Source organism: Exophiala bonariae, assembly GCF_035927105.1.
Source record: "Exophiala bonariae strain CCFEE 5792 chromosome Unknown scaffold_31, whole genome shotgun sequence".
Lineage (NCBI taxonomy): Eukaryota > Fungi > Ascomycota > Eurotiomycetes > Chaetothyriales > Herpotrichiellaceae > Exophiala > Exophiala bonariae.
The window spans coordinates 78,519-98,326 of NW_027042506.1; the positions used below are offsets into that span (position 1 = coordinate 78,519).

The 19,808-nt window shown below is 50.2% G+C and overlaps 6 protein-coding genes across 6 annotated transcripts; 4 read left to right on the forward strand and 2 right to left on the reverse strand.

Annotated features, from left to right (window-relative positions):
* Nucleotides 1-712: 712 nt before the first annotated feature.
* LTR84_008382 (uncharacterized protein) lies at nt 713-3,499 on the forward strand (the record flags this gene model as incomplete). Its single annotated transcript, XM_064851928.1, has 3 exons — nt 713-735; nt 800-3,036; nt 3,087-3,499. 3 exons carry the CDS (start codon nt 713-715, stop codon nt 3,497-3,499), a joined length of 2,673 nt encoding a protein of 890 aa, XP_064701833.1.
* A 1,663-nt stretch (nt 3,500-5,162) lies between these two features.
* Nucleotides 5,163-5,975, forward strand: LTR84_008383 (uncharacterized protein; the record flags this gene model as incomplete). The annotated part of the gene is made up of 1 exon (XM_064851929.1): nt 5,163-5,975. The coding sequence occupies one exon, from the start codon at nt 5,163-5,165 to the stop codon at nt 5,973-5,975; it is 813 nt and encodes a 270-aa protein (XP_064701834.1).
* A 516-nt stretch (nt 5,976-6,491) lies between these two features.
* On the reverse strand, nt 6,492-7,538 carry LTR84_008384 (uncharacterized protein; the record flags this gene model as incomplete). Its single annotated transcript, XM_064851930.1, has 1 exon — nt 6,492-7,538. The coding sequence occupies one exon, from the start codon at nt 7,536-7,538 to the stop codon at nt 6,492-6,494; it is 1,047 nt and encodes a 348-aa protein (XP_064701835.1).
* Nucleotides 7,539-8,708: 1,170 nt separating this feature from the next.
* Nucleotides 8,709-9,488, forward strand: LTR84_008385 (uncharacterized protein; the record flags this gene model as incomplete). Its single annotated transcript, XM_064851931.1, has 1 exon — nt 8,709-9,488. The coding sequence occupies one exon, from the start codon at nt 8,709-8,711 to the stop codon at nt 9,486-9,488; it is 780 nt and encodes a 259-aa protein (XP_064701836.1).
* A 107-nt stretch (nt 9,489-9,595) lies between these two features.
* On the reverse strand, nt 9,596-11,551 carry LTR84_008386 (uncharacterized protein; the record flags this gene model as incomplete). The annotated part of the gene is made up of 1 exon (XM_064851932.1): nt 9,596-11,551. One exon carries the CDS (start codon nt 11,549-11,551, stop codon nt 9,596-9,598), a length of 1,956 nt encoding a protein of 651 aa, XP_064701837.1.
* Nucleotides 11,552-11,856: 305 nt separating this feature from the next.
* Nucleotides 11,857-13,476, forward strand: LTR84_008387 (uncharacterized protein; the record flags this gene model as incomplete). Its single annotated transcript, XM_064851933.1, has 1 exon — nt 11,857-13,476. One exon carries the CDS (start codon nt 11,857-11,859, stop codon nt 13,474-13,476), a length of 1,620 nt encoding a protein of 539 aa, XP_064701838.1.
* Between the last annotated feature and the right edge of the window lie 6,332 nt (nt 13,477-19,808).

The following is a 19,808-nucleotide window of genomic DNA, read 5'->3' on the forward strand; positions in this document are numbered from 1 at the left end:
CAAGCCCCCCTCAAGCCTCGCTCTAGGCGGGAACCAAAGCCTGTGCTCAACGTCCACGCTCTAGCCCACGCCTGAAGGCCCCCATACCCATCTGAATCTTGTACCACTGGAAGCCCCCAGTTGACCAATCTCGCAGTTGGATTCAACTGAATCTTCACGCCTGCACTCCAACTGGACATTTCGTACTCTACATACCACTCTTGATCTGCCTCACCAGAGTAATTGTTTCTGCCAGACCCAACCCACGTGTGAGTGAGAATTGAGTCGATGTGAATGTGAATGCGAATACTAAGTGGTGTGCCCGTATCTGAACACCACTTTGACGATTCATTCCCTCACTCCTCACTCCTCCCAATTGACCTGGCGCAGTCTCCCTCATCCTCCTCTCGTTCTCTAAGCGAGTCTCTGCCACATCAACCTTCAACTCAACTCAATTGGAATTCGTTTGACTCGAATTCATTCAACGCCATTATTCTTCAGTCAGGCCTTTCACTTCCCTCACCCTTGATCGCAATCATCCCCATGCTGTCACCCATTGTGACTGCTCGGCCACCTACTTCTCTCCGTTGAGTCTTTTCTTCCTTGTCCTACGATCTTGAAAGACTGGCACATAAACCCTCTTTCTCCGCCTCCTGTTTGACCCTCTGCAACTCAAACCCAACTCCCTCCAGACCCGCCGCAGCCTCAAGCCGCTTGATTGACACTTCCAATCATGGCGACAGGCCAGCAAAATGGGTAAGTATTCTTTTGCATTTTCAAATATCATGCCATCTCCCTCCTTCTAACTCTAGTCGTTTAGCAGTTTCTACAGCGCTGGTCAATTTATGAGCCCGAGAGCCACTCCTGTGCCCCCCGGGCGTAACCCCCTCGACCTTCAACGTTCTCAGTCCTCCATCCCTGCCACCAGCTTTGAATCAATGTCACTCGCAGGCGGTCAACCCTCTCCTGGCATCAATACTCCAAGTGCCCCGTTCTTCTCCAATGGCAGCTCTTTGTCGTTGGCGGCTACCGTCAAGTCCTCCAACTCAACAACCATCATCAAGGAAGGCCATGTCCGCTGTAAAGAAGATAAATTCCTCGCTCAATGGAACCAACGCTATTTGATCCTCCGCGAATTCAGGTTGGACTTCATGAAGAGTGAAAATGGGAAATTGATCAATTCTATCCAACTCAACACTGTGACCGGAGTGACTCGCTCGGAGGAAACCCGCATGGCCTTTGAAATCACTCGCATTGCCAATCCCAAAGATGCTGCTGGAAAGGTCACCATGGCTCGCGATCTGCCCACTCGTGTTCTGACCTGTGAAGTCCGCAACGATGATGAAATCTACGACTGGATTGACAAGATTTATGAACGCTGCCCTGGAATGGGCGGTGTCAGCAACCCCACCAATTTCAGCCACCGTATCCATGTCGGATTCGACCCCCAAACAGGTGGTTTCGTTGGTTTGCCTCAAGAATGGGAAAAGCTGCTTAACAATTCCGCCATTACCAGAGATGATTACAAGAAAAATCCCCAAGCTGTCATCGAAGTCCTCCAGTTCTACTCCGATCAAAAAAAGCGGGAGGAGAACCCTGAGATCTATTCTCCTGGCATGACTACACCCCCCGCACAATCTCAGGCCAACAAGCAACTAGGATTTCCCTCAGGAGGCAATAGTGTTGCTCCTCCACGACCTACGCCTCCCACTGATGCCCAGCGTTATAACGCCAATCAATTCATGAACAAATATCAAGATGGCCCGGCACGAACGAATACTCCACCGGCCAAGCCCCAGTTGCAAAGATCTCAGACCGATAAGAGCGCTTACGATATGGAGGCTGACGCCGCGCGAATCAAGGAGATCGCAAATCAAGAACAGAAGCGCCGACAATTGGAGATGGAGAATAAACGGGCAGCCGAGAGACAACGGGAGAAGGAACGTGAAGATGAGCAGCTCCGAAGGGATCAAGATGCATACAATGCGTCTCTACCCAAGAGTCGACCTCCTCTTGCTCAGCAAGAACTTGGAGGCTACGGCGGCAGCCCGGATCGCCAACAAAGCCGACAAGACCCTCGATACAATCCTGCAAGAGCCGCTCCTTCTGCCCCTCAACAAGCTGCATCGACATCCCTTCGACAGCAGCCCCAGCCAATCGCTCAACGTATTGCTCCCTCTGCACCAACAAGCGGCTCTCAGAAATCCATTCCTACGTCGGTCTCTAATGGTCAAGGCTCCCTCCGGTCTCCTGGCAGCCAAGACCGCGACAGACAACCATCACCAAATGCACGGTACCAGCCAGAAAGAGAAGCTCCCCACAAGGACTCCGCATCCAAGCAACAAGCAAATGGCATGAATGGTCAGTCGACGAGTCGTTCTCAGGGCTCTGTACAGCAGCCAAAACCTCTAAATGTGGCCAAGCAGCCTCAGGCGAAGCCTGCCACTGATCCTCGCAAAGAGGCCGAGATTGCCTTGACAGCCAAGAAACCCGTGGAAGAGCGAGCAAAGGAAGTCCGCATGTCAAGCATGAGCGAAAGTGAAGTCATGGCGAAACTCAAGCAAGTCGTTTCCAAAGACAACCCCTTGGAGTCCTACAGCAAGCAGAAGAAGATTGGTCAGGGAGCTTCCGGCTCCGTTTATGTTGCGAGGGTAAAGGAGAGTTGTACATCGCCAGTTGCAAGAGAGATCTACCGTACGCATGGGCCCAAAGGTCAAGTGGCTATCAAACAGATGGATCTCCGCAATCAACCCCGCAAGGAATTAATCGTCAACGAAATCATCGTAATGAAGGATTCGAAGCACCCCAATATCGTGAATTTCCTCGACTCCTTCTTGCAGGAGCAGAATAATGAGTTGTGGGTGGTGATGGAGTTCATGGAAGGTGGTGCTCTCACAGATGTTATCGACAACAATCCAGTAATCACCGAGGATCAAATCTCTACCATTTGCTTCGAGACATGCAAGGGTCTTGCTCATTTACACTCTCAAGACATCATCCACCGAGACATCAAGAGCGACAATGTGTTGCTTGACCGTGTCGGAAACGTCAAGATTAGTGAGTACTTCTGACATTGTCATATATTCATTACTAACTTCCTTGTCTAGCTGATTTCGGTTTCTGTGCCAAGCTCACCGAATCAAAGAACAAACGTGCCACCATGGTAGGCACACCTTACTGGATGGCACCTGAAGTTGTCAAGCAGAAAGAATATGGACCCAAAGTCGACATCTGGTCTCTTGGAATTATGGCGATCGAGATGATAGAATCAGAACCGCCATACCTGAACGAGGAACCTTTGAAGGCTCTCTTTCTCATTGCAACCAACGGAACTCCTCGCCTGAAGAACCCCAACAAGCTTTCTCGCGAACTTAAAGCTTTCCTCAGTGTCTGTCTCTGTGTTGATGTTAGAAGCAGAGCCAGTGCGGACGAATTATTACGCAATGACTTTATGCGGATGGGCTGCAGTCTTCCAAGCTTGAGTGAACTACTCAAATGGCGAGAGAAAGGCCGTCAATGATGAATCATGGCATGGGAAGGCTGGTGTTCTTGGAGGAAATCTACCCAGTTGATGGTGGAATGAATAGAGCTTTTGGGCCAATCTATAATTCATTTGCTTGCTTGGTTATGCGGCAGGCACTATACCGGGCAATATACATCCGGTGCAGGACTTGGGCATCGCAGCGACTGGGGAAATTCAAGACGAGACAGTACGAGCTCATCGGGGATAAGAGGTTCTATACGAAAACAATAATACACGCATGCACGATGCACTCCAATGCCAACCTGGGGCTTCGCAAGATCCATTGCCACATGCAGCCATGTTGGAGCAGTACCGGCAGGATTGAGTGCCACCGAGATGAGAGGATGAGAGAAAGAAATGCATGTCAATGTGGGAACGATGATAACGATTGATGGCGAAACGGATGATTCAGGATGCAAGCGAGCTCGGAAATGATAGCGTCAAAAATCATTTAGCCCTGTTCAACATCACTTTTCCATAACCCCCAGAGAGTTCGAACCAGGTTCTACTCTGGTCATGAGGGACATGTCGGCCACGTCACATAGTACAACGATCTGCCCTGGATTGAGGAAGAGAAGAGACCGTGAAAAGTGTCATACTGGTGGTGGATCAGACAAGATCCTGCAGAAATCGGGTAAGTATCTCAATATGAATTACTGGCCATTGATGGCCAGCTTGAAAGTCAAGCAATCCTCATAGTTGACTGGCCTTGTCTTTCGTCTCTCTTCCCTATCTTCACAAGCCTAATAACTAACCTCCAGTTGGTGTCACTCTCCAAACGGAGGATGGAGTTGAGTCGCGTGCCCAACTTGCTTCGACTATTCTATATTCTCCAAGCTATGTCCTAGACCACAGGGGCGTGTCTACGTAGACAGGAGCACGTCACGGTACCTAGGGGCTTTAGTTAGATGGTATTCATGTCTCACTGATTAGAGAATCTCGAATTCAGAGCGTCAACCTTTTCCAACAGAACGCCGTTGTGGTGCTCAGCACTTCTGCGAAACTTACATTCATCGGCCCTTGAACAACCTATAAGTAGACATAACCGCTATCAGAAGGGAATCTGGCCATTTCTCCCCCACGGACTCATATTATGCCTCGAAGTTATGAAATGCCTGTTGCCCAACCTGATGACGATCACGTGCAAGATTCCTTCAGGGAACGGGATTCCCGCCCCCAAACAGCGGGCTGACAATCACAAGATCTCGATATCTATGTATCTCGAGGCATGTGAATGCCGGCATCCGATATTTATCCTCTGACAATCTCGCCACGAGGAAGCGTATGCCTAGAAGCACAGCCTGAGGAACATTAGAAGGCGAACCCCCACCTTGCCAGTAGTGGGGAAGACGAAGAAGTTACAGTCTTGAGGGTGTCCAAGGTCATTTACCTCTACACTGCATTTTCCTCAAACAGAGGGTGGTTTCAACCACTTCAGGAAGATTCGTCACTTACAGAGAACTTCGCAACAAGGAGCTCTGAAGGCCAACTTTTCCGAGATCTTTCATATCTTCTTGATCGTGGGATCTCCATATCCTCAGTGGCTAAATAAGCGAAGAGACGAGGAGGACCACTACAGCGGTTTAACAAGTCTACGCCCAAAAAACAAAAAAAAAAAAACAAGAAATAGACAGACCCATCTCTCCTCCAACATCCCACCATGACGACACACCTCCCGACAGGGGCGACCGTGTCACGGACACAAACGCCGTCGAACTTCAGCCAACCGACACACGACCACCAGGGACAACTGCTGCCGGGGATCCTGATGCTGCACGGCGGGGGGTCGAACGCGACGGTGTTCAAGATCCAGTGCCGGCGGCTGATCTGGAACCTGTCGAAGCAGTTCCGGTTCGTGTTCGCGCAGGCGCCGATCGAAGGCACGCCCGGGTTCGGCATGCTGCCCGTCTTCGCGTCCTGCGCCCCCTTCTACCGTTGGGTCAACCGCCGCTTCGTCGCCGGCGAGAGCGACGTCGAAGCCACGCCGCCCGAGGAGGTCGCGCGCGTCGACGCCATCATCCGCAAGGTCATGGACGACAACGGCGGCGTCGCGAGTTTCAAGGGCGTCATCGGCTTCAGTCAGGGCGCCAGGCTGGTTGCTGGATTGTTACTGCGGCAGAAGATCGAGGAGCGGGATCGCCTTGGGGGCTCCGAGTGGAAGTTTGCGTTCGGGGTCATGGTCGGTGGCCCTTTTCCGCCGATCGCCTTGGCGGATAAGGTCGATCCGAAGGACTATGAGTTGTTGAGGGAGGTGCCGACGCTGCATGCGTGGGGTCGGGGTGATCATGTTAAGCCTGGGTGTGAGGTGTTGAGGAAGGCGTGTGAGAGTGATGTTTGTTTTCACATGGATTTCGAGGGCGGCCATCATATGCCGCTGACGGATGTCGAGGCCAAGGATCTTTGTGATCTCATCAATGCCGCGTGGTTTGCGGGTGGGGGAACTTACGGTATCAGTGCTGATGAGTCGTATTAAAGGAGCAGGCGGTCGTTCGTAGGGGAAAGGGGCACCGGAAGTGTTCATAGAATAGACATTTGATGAAGAATGATGCATGAGTTCAGTGACTTCACGGAAGATATTTTATCTATCGTATCTTGCCTTTCTCAGGGAGACAAGTTCCGATAACACGTTTTGAATTCTCTCACAGATGTATAGAGGTAGCGAGAGAATGCAAGATAGGTGGTGGCATCATCTACTTTCGCACTTCGAATTGTTGAAGGTGCACAACTGAGGCGAGTCCAGGGTAGCAAGCAGAGAGTATAGGCACGCATCTACTTGCCAACCGCATACTTGTCCATGAAGTCCGGAAAGGAGGACGCCGCGTATCGCCAGCCTCCTGGCAAATTTCGCCCTCTTAGATCTCTACTTGTCAGAGCGCGGCTTGAGAGTGAAAAATACTTGCATTTCTATATTTTTCTATCCTTCTCGCTGTCCCCTTATGGATGTGTCCTCATATGTGACTTCTCATCAGCTGGGAGACAGCCTTTGACTTTAATTCTTCGCCTCCGCATGCTGCAGTTCAACCAATTGCCCGATGAGGCTGTTCACCATATCCTCCACGCCATGGAATTTGACACCCAATTTCTCTGTCGTCTTGGATGCATCAAATGGTGCATACCACCCAGCTTGAGACCCTCCCAAGGGCAGCAAACCACTCTCAACTTCTTTTGGGAAGAGTTTCTTCACAACAGGATCAAGTGTGCTGAATTGGACGTCATCAAAAAATGTGGCGAGGAATCGCTCGCCATTGCTCACGTTCTTGGCCGACAGTGCGTTCACGTGAACGGCTGCTACATCGTCTAGGAGCACCCAGGTTTCCGGGACAGGGCGTTCGCTCTTTGCGCCAAGGACGTAGTTGACCAGAGGGGTGTTGGAACTGACTCGCTCGCGAAGTTCCTTGACGCTTGACACCGTTTCATTGCGCCCAATCACCAATGTCGGGAGGATGTGAACGATTTCGTAGTGTGGCTTGTTTTGAGCCACGAACTCATCGACTGCTGCTATTGCTCGTTTCTTTGACTCGACATACGCAATGCCTGGGTTGCCAGAGTTCTCGTACTCGGATATTTCAAGGATTGGCGCAGCTTCATCTGGGCCAATTGTGGAGGAAGGTGCTACTGGACTGGTGTTTAAGATGACCCCGGAAGAGGTGATGACAATGCGTTTGATGGAAGGTGACGCTGCCGCAGCTCTGAGCAGACCCAGGTTACCTTGCACAGCTGGTTCGATATAATCCTTCCGAACATCGACAGCCCCACCAGCTTGGGATGGATCAGGGATTGGTGACGCAAGGTGAATCACATAGTCGACACCTTTCACTGCTTCATCGAAAGCATGCTCGGCCACAAAGTCGGCAACCTCGATATAGGACACGGAGTCAGCGTAGGGCTTGATCGAGGGAAGTTCCTTTAGTTTCTCAAGAGTTGCTAATTTTCGGCTGGCAACCCGTGCTTGATAGCCACTTTTGAGGAGCAGTGCCAGCACGGCGAAGCCAACATGCCCTGTCGCACCTGTTACCAAGACAAGTGGCTTTGACATACTGACGACTGTCCGTGGATATGAGAATGTTTTGTAGCTGAATGGGTAGATATACTAGTTGCAAGAAGTGTAATGCTGAATGAAATAAACCTGATAATTTTATGCATATGGCCATCTAAGATGATCGAGACGATACATTTTATATAGATAGTGTGGGTTCATAGCATTCTGGTTTTCCATATTTTGTCAACATTAATGATCATTAATACTTGACGTCGATTTATCAGCTTGGCATAAAAAGCAGTACACCGGAAGCACTTAAGGCAGCTTTACTAGACAAATAAGAAGTGGTAGCACGAACTCAATAGGATCTTCACCTACCTTGAATCTAATCAGGTAATCAGCAAATGGATGTCGCGATTCGAAGATCCATCGCTTTTCCATCGGGACTCCAGCTTTCAATGCTGGTGGTCTCCAAATCCTCAGGTTCGAATGGGATGTCCGCATCCTCCGTGTGAAGCCATTTGGATCTGTGGGTAACACTCGAAACTTGGATGCATGACTGAACCACTGAACACTGCATCGCAGCCAGCTTTGGTACTCCCTCGCAGCAAGAACGGACATAAGGCGAAGGAGCCATGCTCTGCCCACGCTCAACCATCCCACGGGGGATGTGAAGGCCAAGCATGATTAGGCAGGTAAACTCCGAAATGATGTTCCGAATTGATTAGATGTAAAGTGGTCGGAAGGTAAGGAAGTTGAAAGTAATCAATCGGGGTCGCTAGGTTAAGCTTTCCCATTAGCTAAAGATCGCCGGACGCCACGACCGATTCAGGAAGTTGCGTCGGGCAAAGTGCATCATCGCTGTTGTTTGTCAGAACCCTGTTAGAAAGTGAGCTATCATGGCTATCGGTGGCTTTTAAATAGACTGTCTCTGGATCCCAGCCAAGGTATTGTAATGTCTTTAGAACATAGGGAGTCTGTGCAGGAGACTGGATTCCAAATGGACTTAATGGAGTTGGATAGATTGCAACGACTCGAGCTTGCCAAAAGGTATCGGAGATATGGATTTAAGAAGGAGTGACGATCAAGTACATAAAAGCGAAAGGGCATCTCCCCTTCCTGGTTCATGATGCAACGAGCGCGAAAAGTAAGAGTAGTATCTAAAACAAAACAGCATCAGTCTTCTGTCAATCGGACTGCTTCACAGTCCAAGCCCATAATTCCACCATGTCTCTTGCACGCTTCACTTCCAAACTTGCCGGACAGCGCGTCCTACTCGTCGGCGGCACAGGCGGTGTCGGAATCAGTGTAGCACAAGCCTTGATCGAGTTTGGCGCCAGTGTGATCCTCTCCTCGTCTCGAGAAACCAAAGTCAATCAAGTCATCACTTCCTTGACCAACGACTACCCTGACGCCAGAGACCGCGTGTCTGGTCACAGTTGCGATCTAGCCAGTCCTAATGTCGAGGAGAACATCGAAAACCTGTTTAAGAAAGTGGGTGAGGTGGACCATATTGTGTACATGGCGGGCGATCGACTGCCAACAGTGCCTCTGGAGGAGATCACTCTGAAGGGGTGGCAGAAGTGCAATCAAGTGCGAACCATTGCAGCAATTCTCGTCGTGAAAGTTGGCACGAAATACATGAAGAAAGACCGAAACTCGTCCATTGTCCTGACTGGAGGCTCTATCTCGGAGAAACCTATTGCTGGCGGCTGGTCGATGTTAGCACTCATTGGTGCTGGAATCAACGGGTTGGCGAGACAGCTAGCTTTCGACTTGGCTCCGATCCGTGTCAATACAGTTGCCCCAGGAGTGATTGCGACAGACTTGTGGCAGGGAATGGGGGATGAGGTACGAGAGGCTTTCTTCAAGGACCTGGAGGAGAAAAATCCCACAGGACAAGTTGGGCAAGCTGAAGATCTGGCTGAAGCGTATCTTTATTGCTTGAGAGATGCAAACGCCACTGGAATAGTCGTCAACTCAAACAGCGGAACGTTCTTGGTGTAGATGGAGTATCAACATTGACAGAAGGCGGATAACAATTGTGCATGCAGCACTATACAAGATCGTAGATTTCAACCGAAGTCAATTCAAACGGGTAGTTTCAATCGCTCCTACGCACCTCGCACAAATTCACCGACAGCACCAGCCAACTCAGAGAACAAAATGCCTTTGAGGATACTCTCACCTTGGCCTTCAGCCCAGTGACCTGCATCCTTGAGTTTTCTCTTCCATCCTTTCTTTTGCGAATCACTGAGCTCCTCCCACTTCTTCAGTGCTTCCTCCTTGATCAACTCTGCATCGTGGTGCAACTCGGTCGAGATCTCACCAACACCCGCGTCTCGAACGACGATGGCCTTGGGGGTTTCCAATTCCGAGTTGGTTTCCACCAGGTCCGCTAACTTCTGATTCACATCGGAGATGACGTCTTCGACGGTGGTTTTGACATCGTCGACACCCGGAATTTGTGTTTGGACGTCCTTCAACTTCTGGGTCACGCTTTCCGCTGCAAGAGAAACCTGTGTTTGTGCGTGTGGGATACTTTCCGCAAAATAATATGGACGTGCGATATAACTTTGAACCCTAGGAGACAGCCAGTCTGTCGCACCAAGTATGGGTGGACTAGCACCCCGAATTTCGCAGAATGCCTGCAAGAGTAGTGCGACAATTGCGACACTCATGAGTGCAACTACGGCACTGAATATGGTTTGAATGGAATCAAATCTGCTAGGTAGCATAAGGACATATCGCGGAGTTTTGTTCTTTGTTGCAGGTAGTGGACGGAGTGGAAGATAGTGTACAGTGACAAATTGATCCACTCCGACCGAAGCCAGGCGAATGGATTGTGGCCCAGCATCTTTGGCCACGGGTGATGAAGGACCATTGTAATTGGAGAGTACCAGTCTTGTCAAGGGACCGTTGTGGACTTCTTCGAGCACGGTGTAAGGACGAAAGGCCGCCAGACCATAATCTGAAGAGTAATCGATCGTCAGAAGTTCGATGAAACTACTCTGACTTGCGACAGCTATGACGAACTGTTTCTCGCCTTGTTCAGACTCTGTAAGGGTGCAGACGTCCAGACCCACAGCTGCTTTGATGGATTTGCTGAGCCTCTTGCGAATAGTGATCTGAGCTTGCGAATAGTCCTTGTTAATTTTGAGAATCAGGAGGAAGACCCCTGTCCTATTGGGCGCATTCTGGACTAGGAGAAGATGATGGGGCGTCAGAAAGCGTAGAGCTCGAAATTTGGGTCTCTTGTTTGAAGGTAGACTGGTGGTAGATTCCATCGTCTGGTAGAGAAGGCGTGGTGCAGCCACCTTGGACGGTAGCTTGCTAGGTAATTGCTGAATGAAGAGCTCGTCATCGGTACAATACGCCAGTAGGTAGTCTTCAGGCGACGCCTTACTGCTTGTGAGATCGAGGTCCGCAGCTTCACGCTTACCCAATCTGATGCGAGATATCTCATCCTTCGGACCTGGACTCGATACAGGTCGGAAAACAACGATCTCGTTTTCTGGGGCCAATCCAGAGGCTATGGCCGCGAGTCGCTGATCAGGAGACCCTTTCCGATATGGAGAAAACCGCAGGACTCTCTGATATGTGTCATTTTTGCTTCCCTTGGCAGATGTAAAGACTGCTTTGCGACCAAGGGCATAAGTGCCGCTCCCAGCTGCGGGAGTCTTTTCTTGGACCTCGACAGTAGTTCCATCTGCCTTTCTCTTTCTTGCGGGTAGACCGATACGAAATGATCGCAAGTGCTCGTTCTTTCCAGCTGCTTGATCAGCGGCTGAACTGTTGATTCCTGCGAAAGCAGTCAAAGCCGAGTTGGAGGATGTCGCGACGGCCAAAGTGGTGACAGAATCTTCATTCTTTGCTAATTCGACATCAACGATTTCTCTTAGCTGCTCTCGGGGAGATGTATCGATTAGAGAGATCTTATTGGGAACCCCGGTCGAAGAGGATCCTCCTCCTCCACCAACAAGAAGAAAGTCTTGGTTGGAGGGGTCAAAGTCGGCCGCATTCAATGGATAGGTCAATTTGACCCGGGACAGAGGGAGCTCGGGAGCCATGTTGGACAGTGCAAGCGGGGCGCGTCGAGGTCAAGATTCTTGCATGTCGATAAAGGGCGGAGTGATGTGAAACGAAGGAAAAGTTTGAACGTGAGTAAGGACACATGTCAAAAAAGCAATATATATGAGCGACGTCAGTTGGGGACGGAACTTTCCCTTATCGATAAAGGCAAGAGCGACACGGTACTCGGTACGCAGGATGTTCCTGCCGCCAATTTCAACCACATTCACCAAAAGCCTCGTGATCAAACAAACCACCTGACTTTCCACACTACCAGAGGATTATTGTTTATCCTGCCGCTGTCATGAGAAGGCGGACTACATATATCACAGATCCCAGTCGGGCAGTCAACCCGAAAGATATACAGGTTGATGGGAACCACTTTCTCCTTGGGGCCATCAAGGCAGCTCGAGAGGAGAGAATAACTCTGGGATTGAATGACTTACCCAAGGAGGTGGCCGATGTTCTGCAAGAATCTCATGAGCTTCATGTTCGATGGGCTCCAGAACATCTGTTCACTACAATAACACCATTCCTCTCAAGGATTTCTCCAGGCCTGCATATATTCTATTCGCCTCTGAAGGAGGGTCAGCATGACCGGCTATGCAGCCTTGTGCACAAAGTGTTTGGACAGACCTTACGCTGCGAGTCTTCTCAGACAACTTTCATTAGCCCGCCGTTGGTCTCGGAGCGTTTCGCACAAACAGCGTCTCATCAATATTACTCTTTACTCCCCTCGATACAAGGCCTGGTTGCATACCTTCAACGCAATGTATGCTCTCCATCAGACCTTAGCTGCCTACATACGGCATCACTCATCAACATCGCCGACTCTGTTGACCTGGACTATGACAGTATCTCGCATGCCTTGACATTCACAGTCTTCTGGTCAAAGCAACCCGAGATCTTCTACGATCCCATCGGGGAATTCACAACCCTCGATGCATGGAACATTGACATCCAACCAAAGGCTGCCGACAAGGTTGAAATCGGTATCCTTAGCCCTGATCCTGCACAAGATCCTTCAGAGCTGTCTCTATCAGGCTTCTTGACTGTGGTTGGAGAAGATGACAGGCCGAAAGCGACCATGTTCAGCTTTCCATCTCGTCATCATGCTCTCAGTCAAGAAGAGTCAAGGCAGCAGCGATATCAAGTCTCATTTGACTCACCTACGGGCTTACATCCTATTCTGAGGATCTCGTTTCCTTCTTCTGGCTCACTGGTAGAGCCAAGCAGAAAGCCACCAGGAAGTACCTGCGCTTTGCAAACATACCTGACACTACCGTCACACATATTCGCCGACAAGTACGCCTTCCTCAGCAATGACCCTCTGTTTCAGAACTCCCACCACGTCGGTCAACTACACTCAGTGGCGGGTGAGACCGACCTTGAAGCACCCGACTACGTTGTAAAGAAATGGGGCTCAACACTGCTCCTTGACATCCAACCCCCATACGAAGCCCAGCTCGCAACTGACAGGGCCAGCAATACAATCTCCCAGCACTCCATATCCTCTTTCTCCTGGGACATCACAATCCCATTACACTTGCGCTATCGGGGCCCGCAACCCGGTGGACTTACCGAGATCGCTCTTCCCTGGCCCATCGTATTCTGGGCCTGTACCGCCGAAGACGGCACCAAATTCCCCGTCAATCCTTTTGACCGCACGCAGCTTGGCTTCGAAGGTCTCTTCGGCCCACGCACGATGTTCTACCACCTGGACCCATCGCCGAACAATATGACTGGGAAACTCGTCGAGAGGATCAACATCCCTGTGCTAGACACAGATGCAGCGTCATCCAAGACAATCGAGAATATCACAATCACGACTATTCTACTGGGTTTTCTGTGGGTGCTATGGAAACTGAGACCTGCTGTGAGTGGTGATGGGAAACCGGCCTCTAAGATCAAGAAGAAGCAGTAAAGGGGTGACGAGGAGTCCTAGGTCGATGTTTTAAGGGGAGGCTCAACGATGACTTCCCCTCCGAAAGGATGTATAGCCACCCGAGACAATGCTACTGGCCAAGATAATCCAAGCCTGTTGTTCACAAGTAGCAGGAATGTCTCGTATGAAGTATATTTCAACCACGGAAGAGAGAGAGGGCCAAGAGCATCATTCCTCGGGCATGTCAGAGAAATACGTATGTTCCTGCAGCACTGCGATCATGAATCCACAGCAAAGCGCAAGCTAGGTTGCATAGAATAGTCATGTAGAGCTACCTTGTCATGAAAGCAGGAGTCGTATCTACTTTTATCAGGACATCAGGAAAACGAAAGTTGTGGAGTATTTGTCTTGTGCGGGAACCCGTTTAGTTCAGTAAATGTTACACATCCAAGTATTTAGTGAGATGTCCATCATGAATGGAACAACATACAGTATTACGATGACTACTGTCTGCCTACTATTCGTTGATGGCATGGCTCTGCTCCCAACAGAACGTACTTTAGCTGTGCACGTGTTCGCAATTCATTCGTCGGGGGGTCAATCATCGAATATGAGGGAACAGTTCAGGAGCGGCCAGACGCGTTAGCGAGAAATTAGGTGAGGTGACTTTAAGGACCTCTTTCTCACTGACTGACCTCGTGCTTACCTACCTACCTGGCACTTGCGAGTAGAGGCGAAGTGATTTTCGGGGGTCGATTTCGGCACTTGCTGCCTCGGAAGACACCTGAAGTTTAGGCATTCGGGCACCGAATCCTGCCGACCGAGATCACCGACTCGGGGGTTCTTTTGGAGGGGCAGTCCTCGGTAACTCATTCTTCTTCTTTGGAGGAGAATTTCAATTTACCGTCTACTGATCATGGGAATGATCAGTTGGGATTTGGAATGGCCGACAGTTGATCCAGTCGAAGGGGCTGAGATTTCACTTGAAACGTTTCAGATGAATTCGTTGGTGGTTCGGGGCTGTTTCGGGCGTGAATTACAGATTTGGTGCGGTGGCATGATGTGAAGCTTCCAATCCGAACGGCGACGACGATGTCACTCAACACCAAATAACTTTTGCCATCGAACATCCTGAGTTTTTCTCATCAGGCTGTAGCGTCAGACATCAGACGAGGCTCGCAGATTTAGGGGAACTCGCTAGCCTCCGATTTCCTGCAGGTCTCAGCCTGATTCATGAATGTGATATGCATCTTGACACCATGGTCTGATATAACGTTGATAGTGTGACATGAGTCATTTGTTGCGGTGTCGTTTGAGGATAGATTCAGCCGCGTTGGATTCGTGGGTGGATAGAGCAGTTGCTCTGGAGGCTATTGTCCGTAGTCGCTGCGCCAATTCCCGTCCACACCTGGCGGTGAACAGGAGCTGAATGTGACAATCTGAGAAGGCTCACCGCCGTCGCTGCAGCCTAGATGTGAGCCAAGGAGGTCGACCAAGCTAGTAGTTAACCTCCCCTGTGGTAGCAGAGGATCTCGCAGGAGGCGAAAAGGCAGATGTGTGGTTCTAGTTCGATGATCAGGCAGTCTTGACGGCAATCCTCATGCAAGCAGAGGCCGGTTCGAGAGTCTCAGGCAATATCAAGTACATGCTGCAAATACTGCGCCTTGCAGCTCGGTGTCCCAAGACTGGAACTTTTGGAATTGTCGAAAACTCAAAACACCGGGCGAGGAAGTCGAGTCGGGCGTCAATTGAAGGTTGTTGCGTAAGACGTACATTGCTTGACGTTGTGGAAACGACTAGGCAACTGAGTTTTGCATCTAATTGAAGCCCTTTCACAACTGGTCTGTGTAAATTCCCCTGATAGCGTTAGAGGCCGCGAGGCAGGGAAGCATCACTCTTGAGCACACGACAGGCCTGAAACCTCCGGGGCCGAGGGGCTTCCACCCGGGGGTAGTCTTCATTAGGCACCCTCCCAACAAGTAGGCCCACCATGCTTGCCCAACGGATGGAGCAAAATGGGCGGACTCAATCTCCTTCGTGCTAATTCCTCGCTCCGTAACCTGTAGGTACGTAGTAGGAGGATGCCTTCCGGCTTGAGAAAGGATTTGCCCCAATAATACTGGACAATATGGCTGAAAGTGAAGCAAAAGACGCCTTCTCAATCAAATATCTTGACTAGTGATCTCCTCTTTTAGAAGAAAAGAGTGGACACCACTCATCCTTAGTGCAAGGCAAACTCGTGCATCATTGTCGTCCTGGGTACCCAGCAGGAGATATGATACGAAGTGGCATCGACCAACGTTGATGATGACTGTGATTGGAAGCCACGAAGGAAGGGCGGATGCCTCTTGTAAGTCCATCAGGGGATTGCAAGGTGCGTAGATGGGTCGAGGTCTTGGGCACTCTTGGGTAGAAGCCAGATCACTGGCTATTTTCAATCATCATTCCCTGTTGAAACCCTCCGCTTATGAAGGGAGGACAGGCTGACAGCCACCTGGAGCCTGCAAGGCAACTTGCAAGCTAGACCTCGTACTGGCTACGAAGTGCACTTGAATGGTACCGTCCATGGAGAACGGGATTTGCTGACGTGATTGTCTTGCCACCTTGTACTGGAGTGGCTTGGGTGCTCCCAGGAACAAAAAGTCCAGTAGCACCAGCCAATATGGTGAGTCACTCGTGGCAATCCAGTCAGTCAATACGCACCAATTTGCGCTATGACAGGTTATGTTCGGAAGAGGACAATAAGCAATCATCGTAGCCCTTGAAGACAGGTGTAGGAGAAGCATTAATTGGTTGGGCCTGTCAGCTGACCGGACCTCAAGGATCCTACAGCATCTGGGATCAACTGCAAGAGAGTGTCGCCGATCTGCAGCGGACTGGCCGAAGGGGTCCATTGCAGAGAGTACTGATATTGCCTAAGATCCTTTGCTTGCCAGCGAACGTGTTTATCCCAGAGATAACGTGTACCCTCATGCATACTGGAATGAGGTGGAAGTTGGCTATGGCATGGAAAAGTGTGAGCTGAACCGTTTCCTCAGAGTGCAAGTGGCGAATTGGAGAGGCGATAATTGCTTCGCCTCATCAGCCAGCCTCATTTCTACCACTCAGTGTTGAAGAATGAGAAATCTTCTGAAACTAGAGAGTTCAGAGCCCTGATTTCGCTGTCGATCAAATCTTGCAGCATAGCCATATCCCTGGTTGATTGTCTCGAACATAGACACCTTGGAAATCAAGCAAGGGGAGGGAAAGTGTGGCTGGTACCAATACGATGTTGAAGTTGTGGCAAAGAATAGTGAGGGAATGTTCTGCTGGTCGTCTTGACAGCCCAGCTGCGAGTGGTCTGCATCAATTCAAATTTTCAGAAGAAAGCGCGCTCGTAGAAAAAAGTCGAGGGGATGTCAGACAATTGGGTCAAGTTTTTCTGTCAATGCGGAAGCAGAGCCCACGGGAAGTGTTTGCTTTTGAATGCTCTTCAGCTACCAACATAGTCGGTACGAGCACGCAAAAGGACACCCCGATGAACCGCACCACGTGGGTTGGTGGGGGCGTTTCGGGGCTCCCCTCGGGCGCCTCGGGCGGCTCCTTAGGCTAGAACCCAATGCAGCAAGTGCAACCAAGTGCAACTAAGTGCGCCTGGGGTTCCTGTGGACGGCCCCAGCCCAGGTTCATTGCCCTTTCCTCAACTTCATTTCAACATCGTGTCATCCATGATAGGCGACAGAGAGCACAATTTCAACGACACCTTCTTTTCATGATCACCTATACAAATCAATCACCATCGAAAGTTATGTCAAAATGAGATATGCTCTTTTCTTTGATTTTGGACATCGTCTCGCGACACTGGAATGCAGTCGGCCATCAACAATCAACCATAGAATCAACTGCCCACTTCTGGCATTTTTCACTTCTAAAGGCGTTGCAACACACCAAATCAGCATAAGATATATGCGGTCGCTTGAATTCATGGGTAAAAATCAGCTATCGCTGTGTAGTAGAGCGATCACACGAGCCATCTCACGAGCCACCAATGTTGGTGGTCGGGTATGCCACTCTTCACGTCGTGAAGAGATGCTATGGTCAACAGCGGTGGCTTCAGAAGATCTCCGAGCTCTATTCTCCATCGACCTGTAAGTTCAATTTTTATTCCTGTTGTTTATCGACTCTTGAGCGAGATCTACGTGGAATGTCTGGTCGGCTGGACTTCTTAGGCCACCGAATCACGTGATCCACCAGTCCTTCGCTCCCCTGAGCCATCGATGGTTGAGTGATCACACAACCGATTCACTATTGGTTTGTCGGCACGGTTATACGCGAGCCTGCCATTGGACTCATATGTTCGGCACCTGCTACAGCTCTTTGTTGCAGTTTGACATTGGCATCAGTCTAGAAACTCATGACTGTTTCGTGGGCTGAGACACGTGATGATGAGCCTCTATCCTGCCATGCACTTTCCTACCTGCTCTTTTCCTTTGATCAAACCCCACATTGCGGACCTCAGTCACTGCATGGTGATCATCAGGGATGCGAGCTTGGAGCACACGATCGGCACGCGCCTCCTCCAGATCAAAGAGGCTCCTGCGAACCGGATGATAATTGCGAAGCACATTGCCATAACAGTCCTGTACAGAGTCTATGCGAGTGACAACACCAACTTCGACTTCGATTCTGGATTATCACATCTCAGTCATCTTTCAGGCATCACGACAGCCCGCACCGCACACGTACTTTTCATCCCTTGAACATCCAGGCCACCCGAGCAGTTGATGATCATCGACAATCACTATATCGACGACAAGAACGAACAACCATGACCAGAGACTCCAACCCATCCAAGAAAGCTTGATGGTTGGCTAATGTGGCATCACGGCATACAGTGTTCCTAGTCTGAGGGAGACCCTGGCTTCTGCACCGGCATCCGTTTCGGGTAGTCTGCGCATCCTGGAAACTCTTGGCATCGAATGGACAACCGGTTTGCCTACGAAACACCACGAGAACTGTCCCAATGACCTGTGGGCTTCTGGGAAGAGACACACTGTGTGCAAGTATCATCGGGATATATTTCATTCACCAGCAATGTGCATGGCGAGGTGAGGTCGAGTCCATGGATCAAATTGCGCTCGAGGTCAGGAAAAGCTGGCGCCTAACTATAAGCGGTTAGCCCCTCATCATTCCTCACAAATCAGATTCGACAACGTCTTTAGAGCGCAGGACCCTGGCCAATAAAGATCCTGCCCCGAGCACTAGCGTCATCTGCACAGTTTCCCGACCAATCTGCCTGACCTTCAGGGTATTTTCGATCCCCCCTTCTTCTCTTCTTCCCCTCCCTTCCCATAGCATCACTCTTCATCGTCTATATATTGCTAATTGATGCCCACCATCGATTTTCATCGATCTGGCAAGCTTTCCTGCTCAGACCATCAAGTGTTTACGGTTAGAGTGTACATACACCATCAAATTCGCCCTAGACGCTCGCCGCACTAGGGTCAGCATGAGCACCAAGACCACCCGCACTCAGAAGCCAACACATGCCATCATGAATGAGAATCGGTGTGATCCCTTCTCATTCTCCTGTCTTCTTGGACTTACTACATGTACTGACCAGCATTCAGAAAGCGTCATATTCCATTGACGGCTTTCACTCTGCTCACAGTCCCAGAAGGGTCTATGTTATCAACATACCTTGCTTCCAAAGAGACCATAGACATCAGCTTGATGCTGAGCCAGTCACCGTTTGGCGATCTGGCCTCAGAGCTGGTGCAGGGTGGTCTTGTAAATCATCAGGAGGAGCCGCCGAGCAAGCGGCGGCGAACCTCCAGGGAAACTTTCATCTGTGAACAACTGGATCTACTGGAACTTGACCTGGACAAGTTTATGGCTGCCATTACGGCCACGCAAAGTCCGCTTGCTGTGCTGAGGACGATCGAATGGGCCAAAAACTCACGATTTGCTCAACGATGAGGGAGATTGCTTACCTGAATTCCCACTTTGGACCAAATCTGCCGCACTGATCACTGCACCGGCGTTTCTTCACGACTTTATGAACAGCGGTCTCGTTTTATGTTTCAATCTAGGAGTTTGTGAGTGGAACAACCACATGGATCGACACGAACGTCCTTACAGGTGTCAAAGGGCTGGCTGCAAGTCGAACCCTGGATTCACCTACTCAGGTGGCCTTCCCAGACACCAACGAGACGTGCACAAGATGCACCTCATTGAAATGTTATCACTCTGCTTACCTCGCATCTAAGAAGGTCCAATCGGCGATTTGGGGGTGCGATCTACCACGAACGAGAATCTCGAGGAACACAAACGACGTCGCAAAGTATTGTCGATGATGCATCGTTGCGTCAAGAGCCTACTGGTCCGCCTGC